The 13078-nt window shown below is 37.9% G+C and overlaps 1 protein-coding gene and 1 long non-coding RNA gene across 3 annotated transcripts; both read left to right on the top strand.

Moving 5' to 3' along the window:
* The first annotated feature begins 1998 nt into the window (after positions 1-1998).
* LOC148863914 (Exostosin family protein) lies at positions 1999-3883 on the top strand. The gene has a single exon (XM_088980669.1). It carries the CDS (start codon positions 2366-2368, stop codon positions 3728-3730), a length of 1365 nt encoding a protein of 454 aa, XP_088836795.1. The 5' UTR covers positions 1999-2365; the 3' UTR covers positions 3731-3883.
* Positions 3884-4198: 315 nt separating this feature from the next.
* LOC148863913 (uncharacterized) lies at positions 4199-12681 on the top strand. Of its 2 annotated transcripts, XR_016110543.1 has the most exons (3): positions 4199-5206; positions 8470-8531; positions 12193-12681. It is a non-coding gene; the product is annotated as an uncharacterized LOC148863913 (long non-coding RNA). The 2 variants fall into 2 exon arrangements; XR_016110542.1 differs by having other exon boundaries at positions 4199-8531.
* The last annotated feature ends 397 nt before the right edge of the window (positions 12682-13078 follow it).

Genomic DNA, 13078 nt, shown 5'->3' with positions numbered 1-13078 from the left:
CCTAATAATTTTGAAATGACATGTATTTAAACCCAAACCTAATCTCATTTGTTTGATCTCTCGAACAAGAAAGACGATATTGTTGTCGCCGAAGCTTTCCCTCTTTCGAGCGCGAGATGGCCCCTTTTTTCTGCATTTATTCTGTGGTTTCATTTATCATTCCGACCGATGAACTCTTAGGATACACCACCAATGGAATAACCTTTTGCGAGGATAAATGGAGGGTATGCCACCAATGAAGTTTTCTGTACCTAGAAGCATGGTTTTTAAAACCGATCGGAGACTGAACCGATAAGGGTCCAGTTACTGGGTCGAACGATCGGCCTGTCTAACAAAAAAATAAAAAATAGTCAAAACTGTTCAAACGGTTAACCACCTGGGTTAGCGGTTTGCTGACCAAAATCAACAGTTTTTGGAGAAAATTTAATTTTGAGGAAAACGGAACCGGTCACCTGACTGATTCCTGATTTTTCTACTCCAACCATCCAGTCCGGTCTAGTTTTGAAAACCATGCCTAGAAGCATCCTGCGGCCATTGCTTATAGCCGTTGATGGAGTTTTCTGTACCTGGAAATTTCCGCTTTGACCTAGCTTCCCAGAACATTCTCCCTTTGGTTCTTCCATGTTGGATTTGTGGAGATTGCGAATATTCAAAGACATGGTTTTCAAAATTGGACTGGATTGAATGGTTGGACCGGAAAACCATCGAACTACTTTTTCCCCAAAATTATTGATTTTGGTCAACAAACTGCTAAACCAGATGGTTAACTGTTTGAACCATTTGAATGGCCAGACCATTCAAACCGATAATTGGACCCCTGACCGGTTCGGTTTTAAAAACCATGTCAAAGATCAAAGGCCTTTATTTCTGATGCCCTATTTCTTCCGCTGCAATTGATGTAAAATAGAGCACCTCCTAAATAATTTTTAATAAATTGATGCAAAACAAGTTGATGGAGTTTTCCAATTTTATTCTTATTTTAATAAATTATTTTTTTTGTTTTATAATTTTATTTGTATTAATTATTAATTATTAATTATTAAATATTTTAATAGTTTTTAAGATATTAATTTGCTAATTATTAAATATTTTTTCATTGCTTCATGGTCATTATTACTATTTTCATTATTATTTTAACTTTTAATAATTTATTTTAATTTACAAATTATACATATTTTCCACTTTTATTCTTATTTTAATAAATTATTTTTTATATTTATATTTTTATTAATTATTATTAACTATTAAATATTTTAATAGTTTTTAAGATATTAATTTGCTAATTATTAAATATTTTTTCATTGCTTCATGGATTTTATTACTATTTTTATTGTTATTTTAACTTTTAATAATTTATTTTTAATTTGCAAATTTATACCTATTTTTCAACTTTATTCTTATTGTGATAATTTTTTTTATAATTTATTCCTATTTTCAATATTATTTTGAATTTAAAAAATTATTTTTTATGAAATAATACAAATTAAACTCAAAATTACCAAAATCAGAAAATTACAAATGCTAAAAAATTGATCGACAGAAATAATTTCATATGTTCAACACCTCTAAAGAGTAAAAAGTAAAAAAGCATTTATGCTTCTATTTAGATTTCATACATAAATAATATTTTTGTTCCTATTTTGGGTCGAAAACAGATGAAATTTCCGAAGAATTTCGTATAATTATGAACGCAACTCGAGAAAAAATTAAATTAATTGAACCGATAATAAAAAACAAAAACTAACATGTGAAGTGAAAGCTAAGTGTCCATTTGTTTGACATCAGAAAGCCGCCGCGATGGAATTTACATGTGCGCCCCACACAGCACATCCCCCACCTTGTATTGGGAGCATCACCTGTACTGTTATCGGGAGATGTTCCCAATAGAAGGTGGGATGTGTGAGGGAAGCCCTCTTTGGGGCGCAGATGTGAAGTCGCCGCGATGAGTGGAACTTGAAAACCCTCATTACTCTCACTCCCCACCGACACGTTCGGGTGAAACTTGAAAACCCCATCTGCATTTCCACAAATCTAAAATGAATGATGGATATTACGGTCTCAACCCCATTCTCTTATTTATTTATTTATTTATTATTACTATTTCATATCTGATCTCCCTCTCTTTGTCACTCTGAGAATCTGAGTTCCTGTTAATTGAACAATTTTACTGTCAAGTGCGCGAGTGTCCACCGTCTTAGAGAAAGTACAAATTATACAGACAAGACAAAACGAAGCCTATCGAAATTCTAATCCATCTATATTCATTCGCACTAACGTGGGCATTGTAATGGTGAAATGAAGAAGAAAAACCAGACAAACGATCTGAATCTGCAGCTGCCCTCACTCCCCTCTCTCCCCTTCCACCATGTTCTCTATCATCAAATCTACTCTCTCTCCTTTTTTCACCCTCTTCTTCCTCCTCCTCCTCTCTTTGGATCTCCTCGTTGCTTCTCAGCGACAGACAACAGGATCAGATAACCCAGAGCCAGAATGCGCCGGACGCTGGGTCCACGTCAGGAAACTTCCTTCCCGCTTTAATCTCGATCTCCTCACCAACTGCTCCGATTACCCACTCTACGACGATTTCTGTCCCTACTTGGCCAATCATGGCCTCGGCCACAAGACCCACAACCGTTCCCGTAGCTGGTACCGCACCGACTCCTTCATGCTCGAGCTCATCTTCCACCGTCGCATCCTTGAATACCCTTGCCTCACCTCCGACCCTTCCACTGCCGACGCCATCTTCCTCCCCTACTACGCCGGCATCGATGCCCTCCGCTACCTCTTCGTCCCCGATATCAATTCCAGCGCCGAACACGGCCTCGATCTCTTTCGATTCCTTCAGAGTGATTCGCCTCACGTGTGGCAAAGGCACGCCGGCCACGACCATTTCTTGGTCATGGCCCGTGCTGCCTGGGATTTCTCTCGACCCTTGACCAACGATCCCCCGATTTGGGGGACTTCCTTCTTAGAATTGCCTGAATTCTACAACGTCACCGCGCTTACACTCGAATCCCGGACTTGGCCGTGGCAGGAACACGCCATCCCCTACCCGACTTCATTTCATCCCCCAAATCTCCAATTGCTGGACTCCTGGATTGCCCGCGTACGACGCGCCCGTCGCACCATACTCATGGTCTTCGCTGGTGGCGGTGGCACGTCTTCGACTCCCAATATTCGACGCAGCATTCGAACCGAGTGCAGCAACAAAACCGGCATCAGTACTAGCAGCAGCAGCATCATCATTAAGCCATGTGAATTCATAGATTGTTCCAATGGCGTTTGCGAGCCCGACCCAATTCGGTACATGAGGACAATGCTGCAATCGAGCTTCTGCCTGCAGCCCCCTGGCGATACGCCAACTCGGCGATCGACCTTCGACGGGATACTTGCCGGTTGCATACCGGTGTTCTTCGAGGAACAGTCGGCCAAGGCACAATTCGGATGGCATTTGCCCGAGGAGCAGTATGGGGAATTTTCGGTCTTCATACTAAAAGAAGAGGTGGTGTTCAAGGGGCTGAGCATCATCGACGTGCTAACGGCGATTCCCAAGACCAAAGTCAGGAGGATGAGGGAGAAAGTCATTGAATTGATACCCAGGATTATGTACAGGAGGCATGGAAGCTCCCTGGGATTGAGGGCGAAGAAGGATGCCTTCGATCTTGCGGTGGAGGGTACCATAAACAGGATCAAGTCAAGGCTTACAGAAGACGGACTTGGAGTCAGATGACCTCAATTCTATTTCCTTTTACTCATTTGTTATTGTTCCTATTTATTTTTCTTTTTCTTATAAGCTACAACTTGATTATTAACACAGAGTAGAGAGAGAATTAGCAATTATTAATTCTTTTAATTTATAATAAAAGTTGAACGTTTTTGCTCATTGTTTCCTCCCTCAAGTGCTTAATCTGTGCATACCAAAAAAAACAAAAAGGTGCTTAATCTGCTTAATGCTGCAATGAAAGATATAACTTTAGGTACTTCACGTTTGAAAAGTACCCGGTTGCACTTGTAATCTTATTCATATTCTACATACTGAGATGCAATAAAAAAGGGAAAAGAAACGAATAAAAAACCTTAGGTATGGATGGGAACAGGAATTGTATGTATCATCGGGGTAATAAACCCAGCAAGGTTTAAAAAATCTATAATGAATAAATTATGGATCAAAATAATCCAGACGCTAATCTTTCTAAACCATACCATTATAACTGAACACCTAGTAAATGACGGTATGGTTTAGAGTGATTAGTGTCTGGATTATTATCAGAACTCCACTAGATGCTGGCCTTAGTAGCCTGTTGCTTTATTCTGAAATTACTAGGTGCTCAGTTATAATTTCCTAGTCAAGTTTGTATAGAAATTTGTTATCTGGTATAAATTCATAGATAAATGGTTGGCATCTACAGCACAAATCAGCAATCACCTCCTACTCTGGCATTCCATGTGAAATGTTTTGTTCTTCTTTTGTCCATAGAAGAAGTTAGAATTTTGATTTGACAAACAGGTGAATGGTCAGTGATGGTATCAAGTGCTTCTTGTAGAAGTCCTTTAAGTCATTTGACATGGTGTTATTGATAACCATGCCCAACTAACTTGCCTTACTTTATGTCAGTTTTGCTGTTTTACTTCTGTCCGGTAGAAGTCCAGCTTCATGACAGTTTTATTATTGATAACCATGTCCAACTGACTTACGTTACTTGTTCAAAATGATATGAATTGTCATTTAGATTCCATTGAGATTGGATGCACATCCTTAAATCTCTAACAGGATTTCTTGCTTCTTTTGATTGACCTTTATTCTTCTTGCTTCTGGTTCTCATATGTGGACTGGAATTTCTCTTTGGGAAAATATGGATTAGACTGCAATTGCTTTTCTTAGAAAACAAAAGAAAACTGGCATTGATCCCAAGTATGTGGTTTTGATTATTGATTTACTATAACAAGTACTAAGGTTTGGCACACTGAAACAATTGGATTGGTTTATACCAGTAAGTCTGGTATGTGTTCTGAGTACGTTTGAATCCAATTTAAAAATCATGCCTTGGGGGGAGACACCATCAGCTTAAAACATAACAGACGTGGTGGATACATCTAGTGGTTCCATTTTCTATAATCAACTATACAAACTATACACAATAAGTAATTCAAGGATGAGTTCTGTGCCTGAACTGGTTGTTCTGTGGAGCTGTATCAGAGACAGCAGGTATACCCAATCCACCAAATGTATCTTGTTTGTGGCCTGCAACAGATGCGGAGGGATCACTTTCTTTTCTGATCATCTCATCATTGTTTGAGTTATCCTTATAGGGAAGTAATAGAACTTTAGAGCCTTGAATTTCTAAAGGGGACTCATCCTCACAGCTATTACTCTGAGAAGAAACAAATTCCAGTTTTGATTTTCTCTATTTGGTGAACAATCTTTATTCTTTGAATCAGAGCTATTCTGTACTTTCCTGATTTGGATCACTTGCTTGTTTTCATAACCTTGAACAACTGAATTATCAATAATTTTGTGGAATGAAATCCCGGTTGCCAGGTTCTTTAAGCAGGTCAGTGTAATCCAACCATGAAAGCTCATCCAAGGAAGGAATTGTAGATTATACCAGGCAAGATGACTCATTGCTTCCTGATGGGTCTGGTTCACTCTGAACTAATAGAAGGATGATATCAGTGTGCCCCTTTAGGTAAGTACTTCCACCTTTCTTAATAGGAATCTTAGTTCTCCTAGGACTGGAGAATAGGGGTGCTTTATTAGACGGAGGTTTCTTAGTTGGGACTGGCAGTGAGAGATGTATGAACTAGGAAGGGTTCAAAAACAATTAAGGAATGCCCACAATCTACACAGAAAACATTACTAGGGAGTTAGCCTCCAAATATCATATCTACAAAAGTAGAACCTTGATTTCAGGTTCATCCCATCTTCCCTGGTAGAACTGTGTAATTTACTTGCTCTAAATTCCTCAGTACCTGACATCATGACCTTTCTTAATAGGAAGCTTCATTCTCCTAGGATGGGAGAATAACAGTGCCTTATTAGATAGGTTCCTTAGTTGGAAATGGCAATAAGAGATCTAGGAAGGGTTCAAAAACAATTGAGGAGTGCCCACAATCTACACAGAAAACAGTACTAGAGAGTTGGCCTCCAAAATATAATATCTACAAAAGTAGAACCTTAATTTTGAGTCATCCCATCTTCCCTGGTAGAACTGTGTAGTTTACTGCACTAAATTCCTCTGTACATGGGCTATTGAGTATGTATTGGACTTGGAGCACATCATGGCTGACATATTGCTGGTATCCCCTAAATTTGGGGAATTTTGAACAAATGCATCCAAACAAGGCTTTTAGATTCAACCCATTCTTCGGATCTGCCTCAGAGACTGGTTTGCTTCAAGTGCTTTTTCAATGCTATAGTTGTTACTTGGATGAATACATTTTACCTATGATTATTGAGAGGCACAACAACTTTCTTTCACCTTGGAGTTTGGCTATGACTTCACAATGTGTGTTCCTACAGAAATTTGATTTGTTGAGCAATGCGAATTATTTTGCCATGACCAGTGAGAAATTTTAGATATTTTCCCTTACAATTGTATGATTTTGTATTCTAATTTGAAATACACCTTTTCACTATGTTTTGTCATTCACTGGTTATGAATGGTTATGGGTTGTTTTGGATATGTTTAATTCTCCTTTTCATTCTTCTATTGTCTTTCAGTTGGAAATTTGAACCTTTTGAGTTCTTCCTTTTACATTATGATATTCCAATAGAAAATTCAGATTCTTTAAGGAATAATGGATGCCTAAGTTAAATCCCTTTGATTTATTGTTTTTTCTCCTTTCAGTGACTAATTGAATATGGAGCAGTTCCAGTTTTATGCAAAAATTCTTTTCATTTTTTTAATGATTACTATCCTGTATTTTTCACTTTAGTTTTGTTGAGAAATTTCTGATGCGCTTCTTCTGTTTGTTGCAATAGTTGGGTAGTTCTTCAAGTAATGCCGTCCATTTTTCTAAACTTTAATTTGCTTCTCAATTGTCAGTTTGGGTTGAAGTTCTGTCTCTTGGAGTACACATGTGAATTGCCAAGTGTTTCTGTAGAAGTCCTTACATCATTGGACATTGTGTTACTGATAACCATGCCCAACTGAGTTATCTTACATTAGAATTTGATGCACATCATTAAATTTCTAACAGGATGTCTTGCTTCCTTTCATTGACCTTTGTTCTTCTTGCTTGTAGTCCTCATGTGGATTGGAATTTCTTTGTGAGGAAACATGGATTGTACTGCAATTTCTTTTCTTGGACTTGCTATTGCATCCATTCTAATGTCCATTACTTATAATAAGTATGTACTGAATTAACTTAATTTGTTCTTTGTTTTGATTGGTTTCACCTTGGAATTAATTGGTCTGCTGACTGGAATTTCTGTGTAGAAATATGGACTGGATTGCAATTTCTTTTCTCAGATTTGCAATTGCATCCATTCTAATGTCCATTATTAAAACGAATGTTTTTAAACACGGAGGCGTGACATGAGCTGTAGTTCAGAACATAAGAGGTGTAAGCCTCCTGAGCACAAAAAATGTAAAGCCTCCTTGAGAGGAGAGGGATGAGGAGGAGGAAGAATAAGGGGAAAGAGGATCATTTTGTTTTTGTTTCTTTTTTTTTTTTTTTATGAAAGGTGTCTTGTATCAAGGAGGATGCATAACGTTAGCTGAAAGGGGGAATCTTGTTGAAGTGTAGGCGAGCGAGCGGGCTGGAGTGGCTTAAATTGGGTTTACACCCCACAAGTTAGAAATCATACACTACTACAAGAAAAAAGATTTTTAGTGATCACACCTAAAGGCAGCTAAAAAAAGCACCTTCAAGTGCACTTTATTGGGTGGCTTAAATTGGGTTTAAAGGCATCTATTTCCAAGCCTCTAATTCATATTAGTGACCCCATGTATACATTTGTTGGCAATTTTTTGGCATGGAATGTCTCTTCCACAGTGAAAACGTGGAGGTCTATGAAAAACCCTCTTTCTAACCCAAGTTCTCAAACAGAAAAAATAGGGCTTGCAGTCAGTATTCTGAGAATCAAAGAACACAGTAATCCAAGGCCTTTCTCTCTCTCTCTCTCTCCTGTTTCTTTTTCCCTCTCTCTCTCTCTTCATTCACTCTCAGCTCATTGCTCTTTTATGTTCATTGCCCCCAATATTAAATGTAAAACACCAAATCTCTTTCCTTTCTCTCTCTGTATCACTGTGTCCTTCATTCTTTTGCTTTTGGTATGTATTCTGGTTTCTGCTATTTATATGGATGTTGGTGTTCTACTGTTTGAGTTCGATTTATAATTTTATACGGTCTGAGTCAACCTTAATATGCAATTCCATTGCTTTGATGCTTGTTTTCTAGGCTCTGATTGGATCAATAAGTTTGGTTTTACTGCACTTGAGCCTTGATTTGTGTGTTGCTTTGCAGCAAAGGATGACAAGACATTGATTTTGAATTTGGATTATGCAGATGGTCATGTCCAATCGAAGGTAATGTTTATGTTCTTGAATCAATCTATTGCACCAATTGCTTTGTCTGAACTTTGAATCTCCTGTTCACTGGCAGTTGGAATTTGTGGAGATGATCCAAAATTAGGTTTTTATTGTTTGTTGGTTTACACTATTTCATAGCTTATATGATGGGAGATGTGAGGATTTTGATTTTTTGAATTTTCTTCTACTTGTTAGTAGTAGGTATAGGTGCATCTTGGGCGGGCTATTGGTGGGATTTTTTTGAAGTTGAATGGGTCTGGAATACCAGGCCCTATGCAGTGTAAATTTTTCAAATCGGGTACTGATTTGCACTCCTTATAGTGGTAGCACTAGCAGAGACTACTAGTATGGTGGTACACACAGGCCCCTCTTCCTCCCATAAAAACATGAGTCCCCAAAGTTTATCGACATTACTTTATTACTAATATACCCCTATAGCTTCCAACGCTCTTCCTAAAAGAAAACCCAAATAACACACCCTTAAACTCAAGATGGAAAAACCTACTTGAGTTTGCAAGGATGTTGAAGCAACCTCCATGAAAATTGGTGTACTGTTGAAGCAACAACCATGAAACTTGAAATGTTGAAAGGGCCTCTTAGAGACCAAAATTATATGTTAAAAGGCTGAATGAACTCATATAGGGAAGGCAAAGTAGAGCCAAGTCATGATCTAGTAATTATTAACCTGAAGCAACAGTCCACCAATACACCACAAACTACCGTATCATTACACTTTTCTCAAACACCAAAGGAGCTTCACACTCTCACCAACAGTTCATCAATACACCGCAAACTACCACATCACTACACTTTTCTCGAATACCAGGGGAGCTTCACACACTCACCAACAAAGTTATCACCACACCATAAACCATCACTAATCACGACACATTTGAGTATTAATCATAGCACCAATCACGACATTACAAAATTGTCCCTCTTCGAACTGCCGAGAAGAGGGACCTTAGAAACACATCCAATCATAAACAACCACAACTTGAGGCATCAAAGCCTCTTTTCCAACTCACAAAACACTGCAAACTGAGGCACTAAAGCCTCTTTTCCAACTCACAAAACAACTTACCAACAATAGTCAACTATTAATAGTAGCAGTCAACTTTAACTGTAACAGTTGGTTTTAATGAGCAGTTGGCTGTTTAAACATGCTCTTGCCACCTACACCACTGCAACACCATAATTTCCATTACTGTTGACATTGCCATAGCCACTAGATTTTCCAAGCTGCCATCAGCACCACTTCCACCATAACCTCCACTATTGTAGCTACCACTGCTGCCACATCCACTGCCAAAGTTGTCACCACCATATCCACCACTGCCGGCACCAACATAATTTCCTCGGCACTTCCATAGTTACCACCACCACCATAACTGATTCCCACACTACACTTGCTCCATATAAGGATTGAAATCTTCTTAGAACAGATGCAAACCAAGCTCAGCAAAGATCAGTTGATGTAGCAAGTTTGAGCAATACAAGAGGCAAGAAACTTCAAAGAATATGATGACTGAAAAGAAAGGAAAAGGAAAATCCTCTTCACTAGTTGCACAACTTCAATGTACAGTAGATTAGGGCTGATCAAAACAACCCTAAAAGAGTTCCACGAACAGAAAGAGAAATGAACACAAACACAACAGAGTGTTCACACCAATATGCAGTTCAGAAAACAAAGAAAACAGATCAGGTCGTGACCTGCTTTGATAGCATGTCAAACAGCAGGAAAGAGAATAGTAAACCAAGAAGAAAATAGAAAGAATAAAGAGAGAGAGCACAAAGATTTAATGTGGTTCAGCTTGGTAGCCTACATCCACGGGAAAGAGGGAAAACATCCACTATGAGAGAAGTGATACTAGATTGACCTCTCTACAGACTCACAACAAATGTCCTAACTCACTCAACCCTAATCCCACACAACCAATGGCTTAAATAAGCAAGAGACCAAATTATATTAGAATTACACACAGGCCCCTCTTCCTCCCATAAAGACAAGTCCCCAAGATTTATTGACATTGCAAATATACCCCTGTAACCTCCAACACTCCCTAAAATAAAACCCAAATACAACCAAATACAATATATTTCTCAACAGTGGCAATTAGTTAGCCACAATTTGTCAATGGGCTGCCTCTGTTTGATGATTGTAGTAAAAACAGATGTTCTTGCAATTTGGAAATGTTGCAGTATGAGCTCTTGTTGAACTTATAATTGCTTGTGAGTTATATTGTACAGAGCTGCTTTCTGTATTTTGAAAGTTTTGACTGTGTAATTGATGTAGATTTGTGTGGAGTTGTAATCTACGGTAACATTGTCCTAAAAACTGACTTGAACATGTAGAATGAAATTTGTCCAACTGGATTCCAAGGTTTGTTAATGTTCTAGCTGATATAGTCTTGTTAGAGGAGTTGATAGAGACTGTTAGGAGGTGTTGAATTTGGGTTGATCTGTTTTTGCTGTAAATTCCATGTAGAAATTAGTATTTGGACACTACTCTAATATGAGGGGTTAACTATTATACTAAATAGATAAAATCACCTTGATCTGTTTCTTGTCAATTTGTAATCTTTTATTAACTTTTCCAAAGTGTATGGGTTTCCCTAATTCTGCATATTAATGGGTGGCTCTCAAAGTTAATTGGAATACTTGTACAAGATTAGAGCATTCTGCCCAAGTGAGGGATGCACAGAGCCATAAGAAAACAAGACAAGCTCCATATTGTGTTAATTCTCAGTAGCCGGAGGCATAGGATGTTCATGTTTTTTACCAAAAAATATTATCTTTGAATCACCCTACTGCTCTTAACTCACTGTATTTGTAATATTCTTTTTTACCCAATTTCAATTGCCTGAGAATAGTGATTGATCACAAATTGTTACCATTGAGTCTATATCAGCTATGTTACTGGTTGGATAGTGTATCATCATCATCATCATCATCATCATCATCTGAGCCTTACCCCAATTATATGGGTCATTTGTATGAATCCTGTTTTGCCATTCTGTTTTGTTTACAGCCTTATCTATTGTTAAATTATTATTTATTAGGACTTCAATCATTTCTTACCATTTCAATTCGTCTTTTTTGTCTGCCCATAGCCCTTTTAGCCCCTTCAACTTGCAAAAGATGCTTTTCTTACGGGTGCTGACTAGTTGGATAGTGCAACGGAAAAAAAAAATCTATTTGTTATATTTTGAAGAATCAACAGGCTAGGAGTAATTTTAAATGGTAATTGATTTTGGGAACATGTTTGTGCATGCCACATTGTTAACTAGTTGTGCCATACCGATTTATGATCAGTTTAGTTGTTAGAGTATGTCAATGTTCAAATAATTTTTTTTTTTTGGTTAAGAGGAACCAAACTTTCTGTTATCTCTCATTTGTATATATAAATAAATAAATATATATATATATATATATATATATATATATATATATATATATAATGTTAAGATCAACCCAAGAACTTGACATCCACCTATAGACCAGATACCTACTTGAACCTTAAAAAGAGAAGCGTTTCCTTCTCATTAGTAATTAGTTACAAAATTGAGAGCATAAAGTAGGAAAACTTGTTTCCAGTTGCTGTTCTCTTGAAGTTGCATCTCTTCTGGTTAAAGTGTTTTCTTCTCATTATTTACAGGGAAGGATTTTTGTTTTCTTGGGAAAGGGCCTTAATAGTCCTAGTCCTCTCTTCAGAAAGGCAATGGGACATATTTTCAAAGACAATATGAGGGGTGATGGGCCGCGATGGTCGAACAGGGTACCTATGCGCAACCCAAAGTACGTGGACTGAAAACCTCCATGCATGGCCTATGCAAAACCAGCCCATCATGCATGGCCCATGCAACAGCCCAGTAGAGCAGGAATCGGTCAAGAAATTAGTTGGTCTTAAGCATATTGTTAGCTGGTCTTAAGCATAAGAATTAGCCAAATAAGCTAGTTGTTATTTCTGTTAAGTTGTTAGTATGAGAAGGCATAGGGATTGGCCATATAGTTAGAAGGCTAATCTCTTACTTTGAGGCTATCTCAGTGGTAGGAAGTTAAAAGTTTTTGTATTTAAACACCACCCCACCACATGGATGGGGCAGTTGGAAGTTAATAAACTCTTGTGGTTTTATTCTCACCCTAAGCAGAATACTCTCTCTCTCTAGCTTTAACTGGACCTATCAAGGGGCATACTATTTCTGGGTCAGAGCAAATGGGCCATATTAGATTCCATTCTTGGTTCCACCATACACTCAGATAAACAAAATTAGTTGAAATAACAGTAACAATTACGAGGATTTCTATTGTAGTAATCCTTTGTCCACTTCTGTAAAAGATATGGTTGTTTGGATGGGGTTACCTGTATTTTGTAGTCAGATGATGTCGGAGAACCAAAATCTCTAACTAGGATTACTCATTCCCAAGGCAAGAGTTTGTCCCATTGCCAAATCATATGGATGCGTTGGATTTTGGAGTCACTTGCGTTACGTTAGGTTTGAGGAAAAATGTTGGGAAAGGAAGGGAAAGGTAGCTGTCTTTCC

The sequence above is a fragment of the Nelumbo lutea genome, chromosome 3 (assembly GCF_056320005.1).
Source record: "Nelumbo lutea isolate HS-2025 chromosome 3, American lotus-T2T, whole genome shotgun sequence".
Classification (NCBI taxonomy): domain Eukaryota; kingdom Viridiplantae; phylum Streptophyta; class Magnoliopsida; order Proteales; family Nelumbonaceae; genus Nelumbo; species Nelumbo lutea.
Note: the sequence above shows the minus strand (reverse complement) of the source record. Positions and strands in the feature narration are given on the sequence as shown.